Consider the following 21,123-nt stretch of genomic DNA (forward strand, 5'->3'; position numbering starts at 1 on the left):
ATATTGAAAGTTTCAATCAAAGAAGTCTAAGTAATTAGATATTCAGATTTAGTATTATCAACTGTAGTTGTATACAGAGAAGCTATCTGACCCGGGCAGTACAGCATGAAGATGCTATGTGCTCATCGGTCATTTAAAATTATTATCAACAAATATCAACCTTTTCTTATTCACGCAAATTTTGGAGCATAATAACCCCCCTCCTTTATGGACTGGGTATACGCTTAGAGTAAAACAATATTTCTTTATCAGCAGCAGCTGGTAAGAAAATATACAGCTAAACCTTATTTTACATAAACAGCCAAACCCTCCATAACCGTTTGTAATAAAAGGGGAGAATAACGAACATTTTAAAATAGAGGAATGACTTGTGCTTAAAGACAATTATTTATGCACAAGAAGCTTGAAGAGATATCACTCTATGAACAAAAAGGATTTGAAAAATCTGAAGTTTAGCGTTTCAAAAGCGTGTATCATGTTATGTATAAACAATCGTTAAATAATAACATAAACTTATCACAGCGCGATATGTCAGTAATATAGGTAATTAACGGCTTTTTTTTTACTATAAAAATGCTCTAATATTAAAGATGTAAAAGGGATGTCAATTCTCTTTGTATACAAGTGCTCTCTTCTTTTGACAGAGCAAGAGGGCATACGTGCGTACTCAAGCGGTGTTTTAATTTCGAGCAAAACAAACGTCCATTTTTTGATTTCCTACTTTTTCTTTTTTTGCTCCTTTGTCCACTGCCAAAATATATATACACATTATGTCCTCTTTTGACACTGCCGCTGTGCTCTTGGGCCCCATATTCTTAAAACAAGGATCGCAATTTGAAGGCGATTATACCCTTTCCAGTAAGAGAAAAAGAAGAAAGAGCAATTTAGAAACGTTGTTTAATTTTAATAGACCTCATCTTCTTTAATGAACAAAGCGACCAGACAGATATGATCGATGTAATATTTAACCTTGAAGTCATTATTAGTACATCTGCTATAAACTTTTTTATGATCGAAAGAAAATCTTGGCAAGTGTAAGTTTATACAAGAAAGAAAAAGAAATCAAATATTGATAACAATTTTTAGCGCAACAACTGACACCGACGGACGCCTAAATAGATTTTTAAATGAAGTCTTTGGAGTGGATGTAAGATATTTGACACTTTGTTATTCAATGCTTTTATTAATTATTCTTTTTATAGGAAGAGTGCCCTGAAGAATCAGCAAAGGCAGCAATCTTTAAAGTAGAAATGAATGATGTTCATAGCAACAACCATAAATACTTTATGGTCTATAGCGAAGTGACAGATAAATGCTCTTATCTATACGCTGTTCCTATCACCGATACGAAATACATGCGTTCTACTTACGGCCTGACCGGTGACCTCATTTATAAAGAGCTTTCAAATACAATTGATAAACAAATGAATAACCAGTCACAAAGGGGCGCACAAAAAATCCTACAAGAAGAAAGAAGACAAGAGAAAATAATCAACGAAATTATTCAACTGGACGATGACTCAATTTCTGACAATGAGAATGATTTAGCTACTAAGTTGGACGTGCTCAATAATTTGAACATGGAGGAGGTTGAGGTGGGAGGGCTTGAGATAACGAGGGTACTGTCGCCCGCATTTGAAGAACATACCAAGGATGACAAAGTACCAAGCGCGAATACAAGCCTTAATGACGATTGGGATATGACAAAGCTTATGCCAAAGAACGTTCTGCCAAAAGAAGATACCACGACAAGTCAAATATGTCAACAAGAAGAGACTGATGGTAGTAGTGATGGTGACAAGCCGATCCAGAAACCACTGAAGAGCAAAAGAGAGAGGCTTCTGGATCACCTGTTCAATGAAGATGGCGAAGACGATCCCGAATTCGACTTTTCGGTGCAGACTGACTGGACAACACAGTACAGCAAGTCATGTGGCAGCAGCAGACGCGGCAGTGAAGACTTTGAGGGGCCCATGCTCACCGACTTGCTGAATATGAAACGAAGCAGAAAAGAGGTGGAGCAAAGGGGGCTTTCCTCTAAAAATCCAAAGTTCAACACTGTGAGCGAGCTACAGCCACGACCTCTTGCAATCTCAAGCAGTTCCGCACCCACGCCCAAGCCCTCAACACCTAAACCAACCGAAGATAAAAGATATGTAAGTACTTAAATATATAAAATATGTATTTTGCTTTTTTTTTTTTATACTAACAATAAAAATTTGTAGAAAATCAAAAAGATGGTCAAGGACGCGTTGGGGGCCAACTTTAGCGTGGAGCGATATACCCTTATATATCAGAGTATCAAACACCATTTCGTAAGTATTATAAACAAAGAAACAAACCGATGAAACTAACCATCATAATACTTTAGCAGAATAAGCTGGAAATGATGGACCAAGGAAGGCTACGTAGCGTAATACAGAGTCATGTGGCCTTCCATGAGTACATTGATACTCTGAATAAAATATAGGCCACAACAAAAAAAAAAGGTTTTTGTTTTGTTTTATACATTTGGAGGGTAACGGAGTTAACTATAAATGGCGCGCTTGATGGGATAATCATTATAATAGATCGAGCATAAGCTTGCAGTAGAGCACTTCTCTATCGCATTTGATAAGAATAACTTGTATAAATATAAATAAGCAGATTGGACTACATTAAATCTTCCCTATAATACTCTTAACAAGTCGTCGATTTGTTGACTTTATTTACAAATAATTGGTGAGAATACAGAAGACGATTATGTCAGCCGATCAGTGGACAGCAAGAGCAACTTTAAAAATGAAAATAGCTCCCTTGGGCCATTGTCCAACCAAGAGCTTATTCAATGTGGTATGGCAGTCTTCATCAGCAATAACTTTACATGAACAGTCAAGAAACATGTGATAGAGCGCCTAAATGTAGAGATTTAGACATACAAAATCTGTTTCGAGCACTTGGCATCAACAAGTAGTAGTAGTTATCTCAAGCGATGTTTCACCATATCCAAAGTTGTACAATCTCCACACCCATTTATGTTACACATCGCCACTTCAAATAAAAGGATGATTTTCACAGGTGTGTAAGCACGCCTTGTGAAAGATCCTTTGTGCGTTGAGCAGCTTTTGTGGGGCAGTTTTTCTTACAAAGATACATGCACTGTTCAATAGGTTATATAAGCGCTGCACTGAAGTAAGAAGGTTTAATACAAACACTACTTAAAATCGCTACTAATCATTACTTGTGGCTTCACAGAATCATACCACGACTTTGGCTTGATTCGATAAAGAAGTTATTCACATTCTTTCTCAATAAAATATAAAGACTGGTATTACAATATCGATTATATGATTTACCAAAGAGAGTTCGGCTAGTTTTACTATTTTGGGACATCATACAGCCTGTAAGTTATTGTTTAGGCTCTTTTTCCTTATTTTAAATACATATGACTGGTGATTCTTTTTGAGCATTTCATGAAAAATACCCTACGGTAGATGCTACTAACTAGAACATCCTCATTTATAAAACAGACATTTGTGTATATATGTATGCCTACAGCTCTATGTATTGGGCTGCTGACCTTTTTTTGTATGGTTCAAATGATGTCAATTCTACTTTTTTGAACAGGGTAAATTTAAGAGATCATTTCAGCCAATCATTGACAAAAACAATATCGTGGGATAATCTTTACCCCAAGATGAGATAATACCATTTATGGTCTTTAATCAATGAAAAGTTTTTTCCGTCCTTTCTAACGGCTGAACCATATTTCCTTTCAAATTGCTGTTAAAGAGTTACAAGTTTATTATTTCAAATATATATCAACATGAATAACCGAAATAAGCGAGTTACGATAATAAAAGGTAAACTAAGCCTTTTTAAATAGTCTGTAATGTTTGAATCATCACAAAAAACAAACAGAAAATAGACTGTAGATCTATGTGTATGGTTGTCGGCAGTTAAAAATATTCAATATAAAAAGCATAGACCATTCGGCGATGTAGTTCTTTATTTTTTTCAACTCATCATGTGTGGTTTCTCTGCTTATTTTCATTTTGATACAACCGAGTCATTCAAGGCTCTTGATCTTGAAACGTCCTTACAATACATTCAGCATAGAGGACCTGATTCTAATGGTACCTTTGTGTCAGACTGTGGTCGATGTGGTAAGTAATTACTGATGCATTATCTTACCATATTATTTATCACCCTAAATAGGCTTAGGTCATGCTCGTCTGTCTATCATTGACTTGGCTGGAGGCCAACAGCCATTATCAAACGCATCTAAAGACATTCATGCTATAGTCAATGGAGAGCTTTATGATTTTGAACGCATCAGAACAGAGCTTGAACAAAAAGGATACACATTCAAGACAAAGAGTGATAGTGAAATTGTTTTGCCACTCTATGAGGAATATGGGCTCTCCTTCCTCGAACATCTCCGTGGTGAATTTGCTGTTTGCATCTTTGATTCAAAAAGAAATCGATTCATCATTGCTCGTGACCGATTTGGTATTAAGCCTCTCTTTTATACAATTCAAAACGGTACATTGCTCGTTGCTAGTGAAATGAAGGCTTTCATTCCTATGGGGCTCAAGGCTGAATGGAATGTTGACTGCATTATGAATGGTGGTGATTTACTTAGTAACAAGACTTGTCTCAAAGGTGTATATAAACTTCCACCTGCGCATTACCTCGTTGCTCAACCCGACGGCTTTGTCGAGGTTCGTTCTTATTGGGATGCTGATTACCCTGAAAAGGATATCAAGGATACTCGTTCTGTCGAAGAAATGATACAAGGTGTTCGTGAACGCTTAATGGAATCTGTTAGACTTAGATTACGTGCAGATGTCCCTGTTGGCGTCTATCTTAGCGGCGGTATCGACAGCTCCTGTATTGCCGGTATGGCCACAGCCTTACTAAGAGAAAAGAACCCTCAAGCCAAAATTAAGGCGTTCACAATCTCTTTCAAGGACAGTAAAGATCATGACGAATCCGCTATTGCAGACAGAACTGCCCAATTTATTGATGCCGACTTTGAAAAGCTCGAATTGACCGAGAGTGATCTACTTGAGAACTTTGAAGAATCCGTCTGGCACACCGAGGCTCCTCAAGTAAATTTGAATGGCGTCGGAAAATTCATGCTCTCCAAGCTTGTGCGCGACAGAGGCTATAAGGTTGTTCTGACTGGCGAAGGATCTGATGAACATTTTGCTGGCTATGCCTTTTTCCTCCGTGACTATTTACGTGAACCGGATAATGCAGGCCCTGAAGAGTTTAAAGTTACTGATGACGAACGGGTCGTACTCTCCCAGACCCTTACCGAAAGTCTAGGAAACACAGCTACCAGTGCAAACCTTGTCAAACTTGGTGGCTATGAGGAGCTTGCCAAATCGAACAAGGCAGTCAATGGTATCACTGGCTACTTGTTTCTTGCAAAAGCATTTAGCCCTACATCCGAAAACTTCAAGCCAGAGGTGCTCCAAAAGTATGGCCAACCCAATTCTGCTTTTACTATGGTCGAAGCGATCAATGGTATTGCCCGAGCAAAGGCTAACAAGAAATGGCATCCTCTTCATACATCTCTTTATATCGAAAATCATACCATGCTCCCCAATTTCCTCTGTAACGCCCTCGGTGATCGTAGTGAAATGGCACATTCTGTTGAAGCTCGTACACCATTCTTGGACCATCCTCTCTGTGAATATGTAAATGGTCTTCCTCCTTCTGTCAAGATCAAGGTTGAAAAGGACGGTAACTTGAATGAAAAATGGATCCTCAAGGAGGCCGTGAAGCCATATATCACTGAAGAGATTTACAAACGAATTAAACATCCTTATGTCGCACCCTCATCCCAAGGTAAAGGAGAAGCTGTGACCAACTTGATAAATAGACTGCTCAGCAAGGAAAATATTGAACGACTGGGTTGGGCAAGCTATGACAAGGTCTGTGAGTCTAAGCAAGCATTCTTTGACAGTGGAGATATGTTCTTGTTTAGAGATATGTTGATGCTGATGTCTTATGTTGTCATTTCTCAGAGATTCAATGTTGCTCCTTATTCCGTGTAGATTAACCGTATAGTTTATTTAAATATCAAAGAATCTGTAATAAAACAAGTAATGTAAACGTATACTTTGCTATGTCTCTATTTAATGTGAAGGAATGTCCAACAGTTATAAAGAGCATTCGTTACTCTTTTTAGAAAAGCACAATAAGCCATTAAGAGATAATTAAGAGTAAATTAAAGCAAGATAATGATAATAAAAGTGATAGCACCATGTTTACAAGTATAAATTTAAGCTTTGATACATGAAAGATAGTATGCGCATGATAAATACAAGTAACACTTGATACACTTTAAAATACTCCTCCTTTGCGGTAAACAATAGAATGCATATTTATTACAAAAGGTTTGTTTTTATTTAGTCCTTGTTGCTGACAACACCATCGAAACGGTTCTTGAACCATTCAATTGATTCCTCCTACACCATTTCATTGAATATTTTCAAATACACACATACACTTTCTCTTAACTTACCTTCTTGATGCGGTGAGTGACACCAACCTTGGCCTTGCAGTGCTTACGACGAGAGACACGGTAACCAGGACGGCCCATGACAACGTAGTAGTCCATACCGTAGATACCAATGGAAGGATCATACTTGATACCCAAGTCAATGTGTTCATCAATACCGAAACCGAAGTTACCAGTATCAGAGAAGTTACGAGTCTTAAGTTCGTATTCCTTGACCTTCAAACCACGTTCAAGGATTTCCTCGGCCTTGGGACCACGGACAGTGACGTGAACGGCAATCTTTTCGTTACGACGAATGGAGAAAGTACGGACGGTGTAACGAGCCTTAGAGTAGACAGGAGTTTGACCGGTCAATTGTTCGAGTACCTTGGCGGCACGAGTAAGTCTATCACCAGATTCACCAACACAAATGTTGAGAACCAACTTCTCGATCTTGAGGTTGCGCATGGGGTTCTTGGTGACCTTTTGTTGTTCGGCGCTCTACAAGATTGGATGTTAGTCTCTATTTTTCTCATTACTTGTACTATTCACTGTGTATTCCACATAATCACACACACACACACTCACTGCCACTCTCCAGCTCTTTCCCCCCTTTTTTAATGAGTTCCTCATAATGTGTCATGTATGATTGCATTCTTATATATACATGTATCGGTTGGTGTGATGTTGCATCAATCATCCGAATGATTTATCAATCGACCATTGTAAATAAATCATCAATCCATTGACACATTATCTTTCCTTGTTCTCTCACACACACACTTAAGCTCCAACTTAAATTGTATATATGATCATACCATTGTTGGACTATATCGAAGCTAAAAGAGGGGGATTCATACTTTGGCAGTGTGTACACCCTTTGAATGATCTTGCCCCCTCGAAACGGAAATCTTGTTCGGGCCGGGATTATCTGGAAATTCCGAAAAAGATCTCATTACTTTCCCAAATTAAAAATACACAGATAGATTCATAAATGCAGCAAAACATATCGAAGAAATAAAAAAATAATAGAATTGTCTTTATATGCAACGTTTTATTCAATGATTTTGGACTACTTGAATCTAGCCCTTGTGTACAAAATAGTAGCCAAAATAAACTTAATGTTGCTTCTTGGACTATAAAAAGTGGTTGTGTTAGATCACAGATACACATACCATGCTTTCTCCTTATATTTACCTTAATCTTACGAATGTAGAATTCGAGTTCCTTGCCTTCGAGAATGTAACCATCGCAGCGACCAGATTGACCAGGACGAGAAGCGATGACAGCATAGAGACGACCGGCATTGAATTGATCGTTCAAGAGAGGGTCAATGGCAGCAGTGGCGGCACGAGCCTCAATCTTCTTTTGAACGGCCTTGGACTTCTTTTCGGTTTCCTATATATGGTTTGATAAGCATATGTAATACAAAACATGTATGCGAAAGTAAACTTACAGTGTTCTCAGTGGCCTTTTGCTTACCGAGACCAATGGCATAGTGAGATTCATACCATTGACGGAAAGGAGTGGCATCAACTTGGATAACAGCACCCTTGACAAGAGTGTTGGTACGGACCAACTCGTTGTTGGAGGCGTTGTAGACGACAGTCAAGACACGAGTCTTGCGAGAGATGCCTTCGGAACCCCAAGAGAAGTTACCGCTGTCTAAACGAAGGGCACGACGCTTGTAGTTACCACCACGGACACGAACCAAGTGGATACGCTTGCTACCTAACTTGGTGTTGGCAGATTGACGACCCAATTCGAACCTTTATTAATAGTGATTACAAAAAAGTTAGATTCTGCATCACATGAACAATAGACATCTATATTACTTTCTCTTCTTTCTGTACTGAGCACGTCTAGCACCGGTGGCGCTGCGCTTGTGGCGAGAATCACGGCTGATACCTAATGGATATATACTGCATTAGTCTTCTTCTTGATGGATGATATGATGGATGCAACTGTTGATTCACTTTACCCATGGTGTTTTTAGAGAAGGAGCTTCACTTAGTTTGCTGCAGATTACATTTTTGTTTCTTGTCGACACAACTCACACTCCGAGATCACAATTCCGGTCCGACATGTGGCTTATACTTTTTCTGTATTCTTAATGCAGACAAATGATTTATTTACAGTATTTTTACATGATAACACAATTATTATCACGAGCAGCTACTTGGGTTGTCGCTGTAGTGATATGAGGTCTAGATGGATAAAGTGTGCTGTTGTATCTTTTGGTACATATCTTTTGCTTATTTAGAGCAGCTTGTTCTCTTTCGTTTTCTTTTCTCTTCTCTTTAATCTCTTTGGGAAAATAGAGTAGCATAAAATTCTGAAGCGATTGATCCAAGTTCTTGGCATCTGCGTTTCCAACAGCAAACTCCATTCTACAGACTGGACAATCGTACAGTTGCTTTCTGTGAGCCTTGATCAGGCAACGAACACAAAAGACGTGGCCACACTGTAATCGGATAGGTCTCCAAGCAATGGCTAAATAAAAATAAGTACTTGTTCATATATATATATATATATATATAAATGATATTTACAATAGCAAACTGGGCAATCATAATCATCAGGCTGAGGAACAATGGTCATGATTCTTGCTTGAACAGCATTAAATAATGAAGTCAAGATTCCTTCGAGGAATACGGCATTATTTTTGGCAAATGTTGAGAATTCAGAAGTTGCACTATATATAAAAACACAGTTGAATACCAATGATTTCCTTGTTATTTTAATGAATGTTACCTAAGTCCACTTCGCTTATCATGTTTCTTCAATATTTTAGTCATTGCGGTCTGATTTAATGATTGAAACTGTTTAAACTGTACTAATTGGGTATTAATAGATAAGAACATGGTCAATGCTGCCCTTGAACGTTTTGATGATAGTTTATTAGCCTATGGAAAGAGAGTGATCTTAGTATATATATATATATTTCATTAGTGAAATATGTACCAGATTCATCCTAGATAATTCTTCTGTAAACCATTGTAGTCGCTCTTGACTTCTTTTACATGATTCCTGTTTATCACACATGTCTTTAAAAATGGCTGCCTCTACGTACAAATGAAAGATTTCTCGCCAGACATATAAATCACTTTTATGGGGTGAAGCCTATAAGCATACGATGTGAGAATATGTAGATATATCACATTTATCAAACTTACTGCTACAGTCAGTTGACCCTCAAGATCATGAATGTTACCCAAAAATCGCCTTTTTTCCGTATCATGAAGAGCAGCAGCGTGTGATAGTTCATGTAACAAACGATGGAAAAATTCGGAATCACGAACGAGTTCAATCTTGATGGATAAAGGCTGAGTGCTAATGGGTTGAGTCTCAGGTATCAATTTCAGTAAGATAGGTTCGCCTGAAGGGGGTATCGAAGTAGGATCGTCTACTGTGATTTTAATACAAGGATGGGGGTTCTCGACATTGCCTGTTTTAGCAAGGGGTCAGTGCAACAAGAAAAAAAAGGGGGTTTATTTACCATCCAAACTATAATCAAGTTTCATTGCTTCCTTGGTATCTAATGTGCTGATCCATTTGGTGGATAAACCTCTTGACTCTAACTCGTCAACAACAAGACGAATTAGCTTTTTTAATATCTTATAATGAATAAGATAAGGTCTCCAATCTGCAGGAAGTTCATATGCTGCTGTTTCTATCTGTTTGCCAAACTTCATCGTATGCACTTCATAAGAAAATAAGAAAGAAAACGGACAAAAACTAAATTTTAAATGGTAGAAAATCCTGTTGGGATAGAATTAACTCAGATATCCAATCGTATACGAATATTCTATCCCTCGTGAGGCATTTTATCCAATCTTTTTCGACTTTGCCACCCCTCGTGAGTTTTTATTTTATTAGAATTCTGTCATACTTTATGGAATCATGCTTGCATCAGAACAGGATTCTCAAGCACATTATGAGATAAATATCCTAGTCGTATTCTTGGATTTGCCTGATAAAGGACCAAACATTGGCATATTGTTCCATGGTACCTTTTTAATCTCTGCATTCGTATGATTGATCTTCGATGCTACAAATTGAAACACATTCGACTTGTCAGGGTCGATATCACCTCCTCCAAGATCTTTAAGATCCCAATTTTTCTATATATTTTGTTTGGGTTGAATTTTGAGAATGAACACGCTATTTATATATACGTACCTCAACTGTCCTGAGAATAGAATAGTCTACAAGGGTTCATTTGTGTTAGAATTACGTAATGCTGAGGATGAATTTGAGACAAACTTACGGGTATAGAATGTAGAATCTGTTGTTCCTTTTAATTCCTCAGGGACAGCTCCAAATAGAAGAGACCAGACCCTGTTTCTGATCATATAATTGGCAGTCTAATAAGGGAGATGAATCAGTACTCTATTTGTTTGGCTGCGTTAATGCTTACTTCGTCAAAGGTAATTAAAATCACGGTATTATTCAGGAGATAGGGCTCATTTAGTGTACTTTCAAAAAACTTGGAAAGCCAGTTTCCAGCATATGCAGCGTTTGTGTCTACAAGAGGCCATTTAGTCACTTTTGTAAAGAAAGACAGGTACTTACCATGCCCATCATTATCCATATTAGGAGTATAGCTATAAATAGAAAGAATTAAATCAAGAGGCACGATTTATACAGATCTCTCTCTCTTTTTTTTAAAAAAAAAACTTACAACATCCAGTTCGGAAGATTCTGCGCTTTTATATCCTTCATGAGCTGGTCACCTAGAAAATGAGATAGGGTGAATATAAAGAAATAAATTACATATCTAATGCTTACTATGCACAATATTTTGTACACGTGTACTGTTCAAAGCGATGGAATCAAATGAAGCTGCAGGATTATGCTTACGTACGTATCTTCCATATTTATAACCAGTAAAACCAACAAAAGGGAGATCTTCTTGATACATCTTCCAAGTTAAACCTTTTTCTTCCAGTCGATCAAAGACTGAAGGAATGTCAGAAGGAATATTGTAGTAATGATCAGTAACGATTCCAATATTAGAACCAGCCACGGATGCCACATAATTGGGCTGAGAAGGATGAGTCAAGGCATTGTAATTGTCCATTAGAATACCATACTTTTGAAGATTGGTAAAACCAGGGGTTCTGGAAATAGTCTTGAAGTTCTAATAACACACGGTTGGAACAATGATATTCAATGAATATACATATATATATTTACTTGATTTTCGAACCAAATCTGTAGAAAATGATTGAATGCTTTGCCTTCAGGAGGAGCATCAGCAGCAATAGTAGAAAGGATCGTCCCTACATAAATGACAATAGCAGATACAAGAGTGAACTTCATAGACAAGTGATGATTTCTTCAATGAATGATTTTCTGTTATTTATATGTGTATGATAATCAAGGTTACATTGATTAGTATCGATCTGTGGGTGGAGCTGCCGAAAGAAATGATTGGCTAATGTCAAGTTTAACCAAAACAAAGTGTCACACTGAACAATTAATTGCTATGTCAACAGTAATACAAGCAACAGATTGCTCATCTAAAGTTTGGATCAAAGACGAAGAAAAAGGTAGCTCTAGAACATTAACGTAAGAAGATTATGACACACGCTCAAAAATAAGCCTACATACATGGAAATAAACAGAAAGAAAAGGAAAGAATAAATATTTATTCAAGAAGAGGGATTTAAATAGTGTATCTTTGTAAGAGTTACATGTTTCGGTTTCAAACCAATCAGCTGAAGAGAATAGCATTCATGAAGAATTTATTAATATATTGCACTAATTCAATTTAGTATTGCCCTTTGGAATTTGGGAGGGAGGAACATCCACATTCTGGTAGCCAATTTGATCGGCGACATACTTGAACACATTAGCCATCTTTTTGTTTGTATCTTGTTGATTTAGATCGCCCAAGTCCCAGTTTTGCTATTTAAAGTAATGTTAGTCTCAGAATAAGGAAAAGGAATATCTTACTTACTTCTACTGTGCTGAGAGTAGAATAGTCTGTAATATAAAATATTAGTCATAATCATAAAGATAATAACACAAACTTACGAGAATAGAATGTAGAATCAGTTGTTCCCTTCAAGTTATCAGGAACTGCGCCCAACAAAAGTGACCAGACCTTGTTACGAATAGAGTAGCTGTCCGTCTAAACAGTGGTTGATATAACAATATTCTTTTTTTTTTTCTGCTTCTTTACCTCATCAAATGTGATCAAAATGAGAACATTTTCAAGCACATAAGGGTCATTCAAGGTGTTTTTAAAAAACTCGGTCAACCATTTACCAGCAGTAGCAGCATCAGTATCTGATTGAATACAAGTTATTTCAAGGCTGTATAAGGTAATATAATATATCATTACCATGTCCATCATTATCCAAATTGGGAGTATAGCTAATTACATAAGAGGAAACAATTAGCGATCATGTCGTAATTCGAGTATACAAGACTTACAACATCCAATTAGGGAGGTTCTTATTGGCAATATCCTTTGCGAATTGAGTAGCTAATGTTATAGAAGTTAGACCACTGAGAAAGCGATTTACATTAAGCATTTACCAGGAACAATGTTTTGCAAACGAGTAGAGTTTTTGTTGATAGAGGCATAAGAAACAGCAGGGTTATGCTTACGAACATAGAGACCTGATCTTGTTCCTGTCCATCCAACAGAGGGAATATCTTCTTGATACAGCTTCCAGGTTAAACCAGCATTTTCCAAAAGATCAAAAATAGTCTTGACATTGGCAGGAATATTTTTACTTTTGTCATCAGTAATACCATAGTTAGTACCACCTGCAGCCGCCACATAGTTGGGTTGAGAAGGATGTGTCAGAGCGTTGTAGTTGTTCAAGAGAATACCATACTTTTGAAGATTGGTAAAGCCAGGAGTTTTGGCAACCACATCAAAATCCTATAATTCATCACCGTTTGAATGCGTTCAGCCGAAGGGGGGGAAAAAAGGGGTAAATTACCTGATTCTCAAACCAAATTTGAAGGAAATGATCAAACACTTTTCCTTTAGCAGGTGCAGCATTGCAAACACCAACAACAGCAGCAATTAAGAAACAGCAGCCAGCAGCCAACTTCATTTTTATGTGTAAAGTGTAATTCAAAGGAATAATGAAAGGCTTTATATATACTTTAGCAAACATACACCATTGGTAAGGCAAAGATAGCTAGATTTGACTCTATGTTGCACCATGGTTACTGTTTTTATATAATAATCCAATCGTATTCTTTCATTTTGTCAGCCAATACTGTCTAAAGTGTTATCTTTTTTCTTTTAATTAACAATGCATTGTGGTGTTACTGCTACCTAAGCGTTACCTCACATGAACGTCCTCTCTTGTTTTTTGTCTCTATCCTTTCTAGATGTCTTAAACACTTGAATATACTCATGTTCAAACATGATTTATCTAGAGTGGATTGTAATTATGCTTACTAGTATAATTTATTGTTCATGAAAAAGATAATTAAACCAAGAGATTGGTATTACCTTTTGTGACTCCCTTGTCTGTGGTCATTAAAGACCCTTTCCCTTGTAACATAAAAAAAACCCTCTCTCCCCAAAAGCAATTATCACATTGCCTTCTTGGTAGGCTAATATTTATCTTTTATGCATTGAAAGTATGACACACATGCGAAAATATTTCTTTAAACTCAAAATCAGTTACAATCACAGGTATAACAAACAATTGTATTCCCTTTTAATCACACTGTAAAGCAACATTTATTTAAAGACCAATCTGATATCCTTTTGCCTTACACATGTTCGTTTAGCCATGTTGCCTCCCTCTCCTTTTATCTTGTCATTTGCCACAATCGTTTTTTAGCGCATCTTGAGGGCAAAAATCATCTTCCTCTCTATTTACTATTTTTGAAGGTTGATGTTGATGTATGATTCTTGTAGGAGGTTGAACTATTCGAGGTATCCCTTTTTGAATGTTTTTTAGCTTTAAATGATCCTTTCTCCTCTTGCTTATAGTGTTACCTTGTTAATCCAACCAAGGTGTAAATCTTCATTTTCTCATTAGGCGTAAATACTTTAGGATCATTTGAAAGTAAGTCTGTTAATGTCGTATTGTCATAAAGCAATTTGTCTAAAGACTCAATTGCTTTAACTGTTTTTGATTGAAGATTCCTTTTTATAAACTGTGTAAGTCATTTCTCTTTTATTTATCAGACAAACCTACATTATGATACAAATTTTCAATCTAAAAGCGAGACAGGTTAAAAATAGCTCTTGGACCAATCAAAAATCATTTTGAGATTTGTTACAATGGACAAAGCGAGGCATAATGTCAGATACGAACCTGAACAACCTTTGTGAACAGTTTAGTTTATACACCAATTACAGATAATAATAGTAATAGAGACATAGTGAAGGCTTCTTTCTTTAATGGCTGTTCTTAAGCTATAGACCTTATAAGATATGTCTACGTCTATTTTTTATTCTCAGCTTGCCTCACTTTAGGTACAAGTTAAAACTGTACTCAGCTTCAAAGCAAGTTTTTTTTCTTTTTCTTTTTCCCTTCTCAAAGCATAAATATTCTGTCTTTTGTATTCTACTCTTTTCTCTTTCTCTTCTTCTTTGCTTTTTTACTTTTTTAAAGAAGGATGGAAGGTATAGAAAATAAGAAAACAGAATAATCATAATAGCGTTAACCACTCTTTCTCATTAGACCTGTCAAAGCAACACATTCCTTCATGTCAACCTTCCATAAACTGTACTATCCACTATACATCTTGTTTATCTGAACCATGCATAAAAACAACAAGAAATGAATGTACTACAGCTTGTACAGTGAAAAATTACCAACACGTCGTTGCTCGTGACATTAGTACTGCGTCACATACAACAAACATCGCGTTGGTTGCAGGTTTAATATCCGGTCTTGTGTCCTTTACGCTTACAGCACTATTGATTGCTCTGTTTGTTTACCGAAAAAGGAAACGCCTGAGATCGCATCGACCCGAAGAGCCTCCTTTGAGCGAGATATTACCATCACTATCATCTCCATCTTCATCTGGATTTACGCATGAAAAACAGGTAAGAAATTACAACGTTTGATTTAAGGAGGAGGGCACCGTTTGCCTTTTCCGGACAAATAAGGAGAACTGATGTTAATTAACTTTATAAAATTAGATACCAGTCGACTATAGTCATCCAGACTCACCGTTTATCATCAGTGCACAATCATTACAGATACCTCATTTGGATATACCAGAATCACCCGTCCTCGCCAGTCACATCCTGCGCCGATCACTCAATCTTCATCAGACTCAACCGGCATTCGTCAAGCCTGTGAACAGATCCTCTTCTGTGAAATTGACGAAATACGATTATTATCCTCAGATGATACCCGTTGATACCGAACTTCGCCGTGCTGTCTCTGTCAAGAAGAACAACTCGACTGCTTCTCACACTAGTTCAGTCACACGAATCGGAAGTGTTCACTCTGACAAGATCGTCTGTGCAAAGCCAATGATTGTTCATATCCGTCGTAAGGAAGATACGAAAAAAGTCGAGACTACCCCTGAACCATTCTCGGTTGTCTTATCTGATCCGGTTCCTGCACACGTATCGACCTCATCTGTTCATAGCAATAGAAGTGGAAGCATCCAATTCTATTTCTGTCCTTCTACCGAGCAGAGTCAAGTGTCTATACAATCCAATTCCTCTGCACAATCCACTTTAGCAGATGGTGAAATTACCATCTATTATAATACTTCACCTTGATTTGTATATTTATCTCCCAATTCATTCTTTTGTGTATATATCCTTCTTTTGTTTATAATATCCTCCCTTTCCATTCTCTTGTGCATTTTGAATAAAAAAGACGTGTAAGCATTTTCAAATTATGTTTGATTTTTAAACAAGCGAGATATTAAATAGGTGTATATAAACAAATAAAATTACAATAAAAAGGGGTGAGGGGATTATGCATGTTCCAATAGATGTCTACTATGTTCTGTTAATGCACCCATACCACATTTTTCCAAGACGGAAGGGTCCATGATGTCTTGATTAACAAAGTAAGTGAGTACACGTTCCAAAAGCTCTAATTGTTCAGCCAATGTCAAATTATTGATAATAGAAGCAAGAATAGTGCCGACGTTCAAGTGATTTGTCTACAACACAACATTGGTTTTTGAAATATGTACTTATATATATATATATATACCTTAATAAAGCTTTGATAGTACATATAAGAAAAGAAGCCCATGAGGAATTGACAATCCATACGATCCGTCATACCACCATGACCAGGAATGGAATGTCCAAAATCCTTTACATTAAATGCACGCTTTACGCCACTGGCAAAGAAGCCACCAAAGGGGGCAATCAGGGAAGCAAAGCAAGCCATGACCAAAGCATGGAGTTGAACAGGGGCAATCCATACAGTGGTAATTTGTTTATGAAGCTATGTATAATGAATAAAGATAGTTCTTTCATAATAAATACACTTACCACAGTCTGAATAAATGTCACCCAAGCTTGAGGCAGATTCCAAGGAACGGCAGTAAAGACAGGATTGACAGGATCACAGTTAATGTCAGACCAGGCAGACATGGATAGGTCCTTATGAATAGGTTAATATCGATCTACATAATAAGAACAAAGTATACCTTGACAGGGCAAATCATATAGTTAAATCTCATGAGTAAGGTAGATGCCAAGAATCCGAAAATGAGAGTACAAATCCAAGCGCCTACGAAACCTTCGACTGTCTTTTTTGGACTGAGCTGAATTAATTGGTGTCTGCCCCAAAAGAATCCACAGATATAAGCAAAGATATCATTACAGATAACGAGTGATGTAGGAATAAAGAACCAAATCAACCCTTCCAAGATGTTATTGACAATAAAGTGACTTTGAAAGACGATAAGTAATAAGGCCATATGCATCCAACCAAACTGTCGCATCTGACGCTTATAAAGTCCCTTTCTCAAATTAGTCACGAAAAAGACAAAACCTAGATAAGGTTAGATGTCTTTGAGGGATGATTCACGTATTTTTTTTTTACCAATGATATACAAGATAAAGCTAATAAATCGGTGATGGGTTGCGAACGGTAACAGTACTGCATCTACGAGTACAACAGACTGAAAGTAATAAATGATGGATTCACCATAGAGATAATAAGTTGTTGTCACCAAGAAATACCTAAGAAAATATCTTGTCAATTTCTTAATCATATCTTATACATATATATATATATATACCAGCTCATCGTTTTAAACCATTTAAAACTACTATCCTTAGCAGGTCCTTGAGCAATCTGAAGTACTTCATTATAGACAACTGTTGAGATAGCAATGACCATTAAAATAACCCAGATATGCCCAGAAGCGAGTATCAAGAAAAAGGTGCCAATCATCATCAATGTTGTTACTGTTCTTACCCACCAGTTTTGCCATTTCTTTTTACTAGACTCGTCTGCTAACAGTACCACTTTTTCTTCTTCTTTTGACACTTTTCTTTCTTCTCCTTTGACTAAAGGAGTCTTTCTTTTTTCTGCTGCCATTTCAAAAAAAAAAAATTTGCAGAAAAAAAAAGATGTATCTGTGGGGTTTGGATTTCTCTTTTTTTTTTTTTGCAGTTGTCACACCGACACGTGAAAAGGCAAACAATGGGAAGTTTGTATTTTTCTTTAACCCCATTATAAATGCCATGTTCATGTGTCTAATCATTGATAATCACAGCCCTCTCTTTTTTAATATGTAACGTGTCAGTCGTTCTTGAGGCCACACTTTATAAGCCTATAGGCGATTCATATGTTTATTGGTCAAAGAATCCTTTTTTTTTTTTTTCTTTTCCCTTTTGCTAGAAAGGACATCAAAAAATTTCTCTGTGGGTACTTCAACTGCTGTTACACAGTCTTTACTGCTCTGTCAGAGTGTTGATAGCATTCAACAATGGGCTCTATGAGACTCACCAATGTCAAAGGGAATAATATGCTCAGCTTTCTCTTTGTTTCACTTCCGTTTGGGGATGACGCATTCATTAAAGAGCTCATTGTCAAGGTTACGGGTTGATAAATACTGTTCTTTAAACGCGTTTACTGTTGTTAGTCAGTCTAACTGTTTTCTGAAAAGCTCAGATATATTATATTTTATGTTCAGGTGTCTGATAAAGTCATCATGCTTTGGAACGAAACTTTTTTGGGCTACTGGAGAACAGATAATCTCAATAAGGAGTGAAATGCCATACGGACAAAGTTACTCATGAAAAATGCCAATAATCTAGTGATATATAAGCATTGAAGCTGTGAGTACACATGAACTAAAGCTTCCACTGGAGTATAAAAGCGGTGACCCGATTTAACTCATGCAAAAATGATCCTGCTTCGTCTTGAGTGATGACGTACATGCTCGGAGATTTGAATTTTTTTTTGCCTTTTGATTTCTGAGCCAAAAAAATTCAGGCGTTCGATTATTGAAAGGAGCCCTAGTAAAAAAAACCTCGCTTTTTTTTTTCTCCTCCGCAACAAGACAACACCCCACTCTTTTTGAAATATATTATAATGTTGGCCACATCTCGCAAAGCCATTATTAATGCTGCTTCAAAGGCTACTTACGCCACTGCCGCCACAGCTAATTCTATCAAGATCACCTCAGCTTCTAATGGCGTAAAGGTTGCTTCTAGCCAAGAACCTGGTCAAACCGCTTCTTTGGCCGTTGTCGTCAATGGTGGTGCTAGAGCTGAAGCTGGAGATAATGCCGGTGTTGCTCACTTTTTGAAGAACTATGGATTCAAGGTATATAAAAGCAACCCTAATTTTTAATACAATACTTATACCAATAGCTGTAGAACTCCTACAACCGTACTGCTTTCCGTATTGTACGTGAAGCTGAATTAGCCGGTGGTGTCTTATCTACCAACCTTACTCGTGAAACTCTTGTCTATGCTGCTGAATTCTTGAAGGGCGATGCGTAAGTGTACATGGTGAGACGTGAAATGACATTAACACTATTTCTAGTGAATTATTTGCTGACATTTTGAGCGACGTTATCACCCAACAGAAATATCAGGAACACGAGTTTGTTGATGTTAGAAACCAAACCGCTTCTGAATCCACTAGCGCTTTCGCCAATGCTGAAATTGCTGCCTTGGAAGCTGCCCACAGCCTTGCCTTCCGTAACGGTCTCGGCAACTCTGTATTTGCCAAGGCTAACAACCACGTCAACAACGCAACCGTCAAGGCCTATGCTCAGCAATTGTTTGCTCAAGGCAACGTTGCCCTTGTTGGTACCGGCATCGAACACGACGCTCTTGTCAACTTGGCCGAGAAATACTTGAACCTTCCCTCTGGTTCTGGTGCTCAATTGAATGCCAGCAAATACTATGGTGGTGAAGCCCGTTTGGAAGGACACAACAACAACTATATCCTTGCCTTTGAAGGTGCTGCTGCTGACTCTGCCGAATTCGCCGCCCTTCAAGTTCTCCGCCACGCTTTGGGTGGTGAATTGACCGTGAAGCACACCGCTGGTGCTGGTCTCTTTGCTCAAGCCAATGCCAGATTTGGTCAAGATACACAAATCAAGGCCTTCAATCTCGGTTACTCTGATGCTGGTCTCTTTGGTGTTCAAGTCTCTGGTGCTCAAGCTGGTGCTGCCGTTGCTGCTGCTGCTGAACAATTGAAGGCTGCCAAGAACTTGTCCAACGAAGATTTTGCTAGAGGTGTTGCTCAAGCCAAGTTTGCCGCTACCGCTGGTTATGAGACCCGTCTTGACCGTCTTCAAACTCTCGGTGCTCAGGTAAAATGAAAATATATACGTATGAATGTTGCTACTTACACATAACGATATAGGCTTTCCGTGATGCTAAATACAGCACTGCTGCTGAATCTGTCGCAGCTCTTGAAAAGGTTTCCGCTGCTGATGTTGCAAAGGTACAAGATAAAGAATGTAAAAAATAAGAGGAATGTGATATTAACATAACATAGGTTGCTGAGAAATTAACAAAGAGCAAGCCCACCGTTGTTGCTGTCGGTGAACTTCACAAGTTACCTTATGCTGACTCAGTTTCATTATAATTAAATTCATGATTAAAAAGGAGAGAAAAGAAACAAAAAGGAAAGAAAAGAGAAAGAAAAAGCAACGTGCTTTTTTGTAATAAATTTTTAGAAGTCTTTTACACTTTAGTCAGGAATAATTTGCGCACTGATAGAAAAAAAAAAAAAAAAATTTAAAATGATAAAAATGAGCCCACCAGAAGCAAAAGCGAATGTTTAGTAAATCAATTGCATTAAAAGAGGAGAGTCTATAAGAGAGAGAGAAAGAGAGAAAGAAAAGTGAATAAATGTGTAAAAGGGATGGTTAAAATGCATTAGAGTGAGCCAGCGAAAGCTGATTTGGACAAAGGCAGAGAAGAGCAAGAACAGAGAGTTCACACTATGTTGAAGCTAAAGGTGGATCAAGTAAATAGGGTTCCAAGACTAAACCAGAATATGTTTCATCGTCCTATTCACTCTCCCCTAGTAAGTACTCATCTTTCTAGTTTGTTAAAGTTTTTGTTACGACGTAAACTTTAGGGATATTAAGTCAGTCCCTGAAAGTAAAGCTCATAATATAATATGCCTTTGGGCCAGCTGGAGAAATAGCTAGTTGTACTTTTTTACAAAGAAAAGACTATT

General features: G+C 37.4%; 10 protein-coding genes across 10 annotated transcripts; 4 read left to right on the forward strand and 6 right to left on the reverse strand.

The window, feature by feature from the left end:
- Positions 1–770: 770 nt before the first annotated feature.
- RHIMIDRAFT_238743 (uncharacterized protein) lies at positions 771–2,470 on the forward strand (the record flags this gene model as incomplete). The annotated part of the gene is made up of 6 exons (XM_023609029.1): positions 771–858; positions 911–1,034; positions 1,087–1,147; positions 1,203–2,156; positions 2,226–2,315; positions 2,372–2,470. The coding sequence occupies 6 exons, from the start codon at positions 771–773 to the stop codon at positions 2,468–2,470; spliced, it is 1,416 nt and encodes a 471-aa protein (XP_023465013.1).
- Positions 2,471–4,006: 1,536 nt separating this feature from the next.
- Positions 4,007–6,250, forward strand: RHIMIDRAFT_216612 (asparagine synthase; the record flags this gene model as incomplete). The annotated part of the gene is made up of 2 exons (XM_023607310.1): positions 4,007–4,145; positions 4,198–6,250. The coding sequence occupies 2 exons, from the start codon at positions 4,007–4,009 to the stop codon at positions 6,045–6,047; spliced, it is 1,989 nt and encodes a 662-aa protein (XP_023465014.1). The 3' UTR covers positions 6,048–6,250.
- A 2-nt stretch (positions 6,251–6,252) lies between these two features.
- Positions 6,253–7,332, reverse strand: RHIMIDRAFT_257290 (ribosomal protein L5). The gene is made up of 3 exons (XM_023611265.1): positions 7,312–7,332; positions 6,518–6,994; positions 6,253–6,461 (listed from the first exon to the last, which is right to left on the reverse strand). Exons 1-3 carry the CDS (start codon positions 7,312–7,314, stop codon positions 6,402–6,404), a joined length of 540 nt encoding a protein of 179 aa, XP_023465015.1. The 5' UTR covers positions 7,315–7,332; the 3' UTR covers positions 6,253–6,401.
- Positions 7,333–7,508: 176 nt separating this feature from the next.
- RHIMIDRAFT_22734 (ribosomal protein S8e) lies at positions 7,509–8,498 on the reverse strand. Its single transcript, XM_023607592.1, has 5 exons — positions 8,475–8,498; positions 8,329–8,401; positions 7,950–8,262; positions 7,691–7,891; positions 7,509–7,629 (listed from the first exon to the last, which is right to left on the reverse strand). The coding sequence occupies exons 1-5, from the start codon at positions 8,476–8,478 to the stop codon at positions 7,612–7,614; spliced, it is 609 nt and encodes a 202-aa protein (XP_023465016.1). The 5' UTR covers positions 8,479–8,498; the 3' UTR covers positions 7,509–7,611.
- A 79-nt stretch (positions 8,499–8,577) lies between these two features.
- Positions 8,578–10,176, reverse strand: RHIMIDRAFT_22740 (uncharacterized protein). Its single transcript, XM_023607594.1, has 6 exons — positions 9,993–10,176; positions 9,670–9,941; positions 9,458–9,616; positions 9,248–9,399; positions 9,046–9,188; positions 8,578–8,986 (listed from the first exon to the last, which is right to left on the reverse strand). Exons 1-6 carry the CDS (start codon positions 10,015–10,017, stop codon positions 8,637–8,639), a joined length of 1,101 nt encoding a protein of 366 aa, XP_023465017.1. The 5' UTR covers positions 10,018–10,176; the 3' UTR covers positions 8,578–8,636.
- A 252-nt stretch (positions 10,177–10,428) lies between these two features.
- On the reverse strand, positions 10,429–11,818 carry RHIMIDRAFT_244519 (uncharacterized protein; the record flags this gene model as incomplete). The annotated part of the gene is made up of 8 exons (XM_023610084.1): positions 10,429–10,617; positions 10,676–10,701; positions 10,764–10,860; positions 10,914–11,020; positions 11,069–11,100; positions 11,178–11,229; positions 11,285–11,636; positions 11,693–11,818. 8 exons carry the CDS (start codon positions 11,816–11,818, stop codon positions 10,429–10,431), a joined length of 981 nt encoding a protein of 326 aa, XP_023465018.1.
- A 305-nt stretch (positions 11,819–12,123) lies between these two features.
- RHIMIDRAFT_22765 (phosphoesterase-domain-containing protein) lies at positions 12,124–13,578 on the reverse strand. The gene is made up of 8 exons (XM_023607602.1): positions 13,456–13,578; positions 13,043–13,394; positions 12,938–12,989; positions 12,846–12,877; positions 12,684–12,790; positions 12,536–12,632; positions 12,459–12,484; positions 12,124–12,406 (listed from the first exon to the last, which is right to left on the reverse strand). Exons 1-8 carry the CDS (start codon positions 13,570–13,572, stop codon positions 12,260–12,262), a joined length of 930 nt encoding a protein of 309 aa, XP_023465019.1. The 5' UTR covers positions 13,573–13,578; the 3' UTR covers positions 12,124–12,259.
- Positions 13,579–15,100: 1,522 nt separating this feature from the next.
- RHIMIDRAFT_238748 (uncharacterized protein) lies at positions 15,101–16,223 on the forward strand (the record flags this gene model as incomplete). The annotated part of the gene is made up of 3 exons (XM_023609030.1): positions 15,101–15,107; positions 15,166–15,533; positions 15,630–16,223. The coding sequence occupies 3 exons, from the start codon at positions 15,101–15,103 to the stop codon at positions 16,221–16,223; spliced, it is 969 nt and encodes a 322-aa protein (XP_023465020.1).
- Positions 16,224–16,423: 200 nt separating this feature from the next.
- RHIMIDRAFT_204286 (phosphatidate cytidylyltransferase) lies at positions 16,424–18,012 on the reverse strand (the record flags this gene model as incomplete). Its single annotated transcript, XM_023606747.1, has 6 exons — positions 16,424–16,615; positions 16,669–16,908; positions 16,977–17,066; positions 17,114–17,460; positions 17,512–17,651; positions 17,711–18,012. 6 exons carry the CDS (start codon positions 18,010–18,012, stop codon positions 16,424–16,426), a joined length of 1,311 nt encoding a protein of 436 aa, XP_023465021.1.
- A 999-nt stretch (positions 18,013–19,011) lies between these two features.
- Positions 19,012–20,523, forward strand: RHIMIDRAFT_285295 (LuxS/MPP-like metallohydrolase; the record flags this gene model as incomplete). Its single annotated transcript, XM_023613260.1, has 5 exons — positions 19,012–19,245; positions 19,299–19,420; positions 19,468–20,245; positions 20,299–20,379; positions 20,434–20,523. The coding sequence occupies 5 exons, from the start codon at positions 19,012–19,014 to the stop codon at positions 20,521–20,523; spliced, it is 1,305 nt and encodes a 434-aa protein (XP_023465022.1).
- Positions 20,524–21,123: the final 600 nt, after the last annotated feature.

This window comes from Rhizopus microsporus (genome assembly GCF_002708625.1).
Source record: "Rhizopus microsporus ATCC 52813 unplaced genomic scaffold scaffold_11, whole genome shotgun sequence".
Taxonomy (NCBI): Eukaryota; Fungi; Mucoromycota; class Mucoromycetes; order Mucorales; family Rhizopodaceae; genus Rhizopus; species Rhizopus microsporus.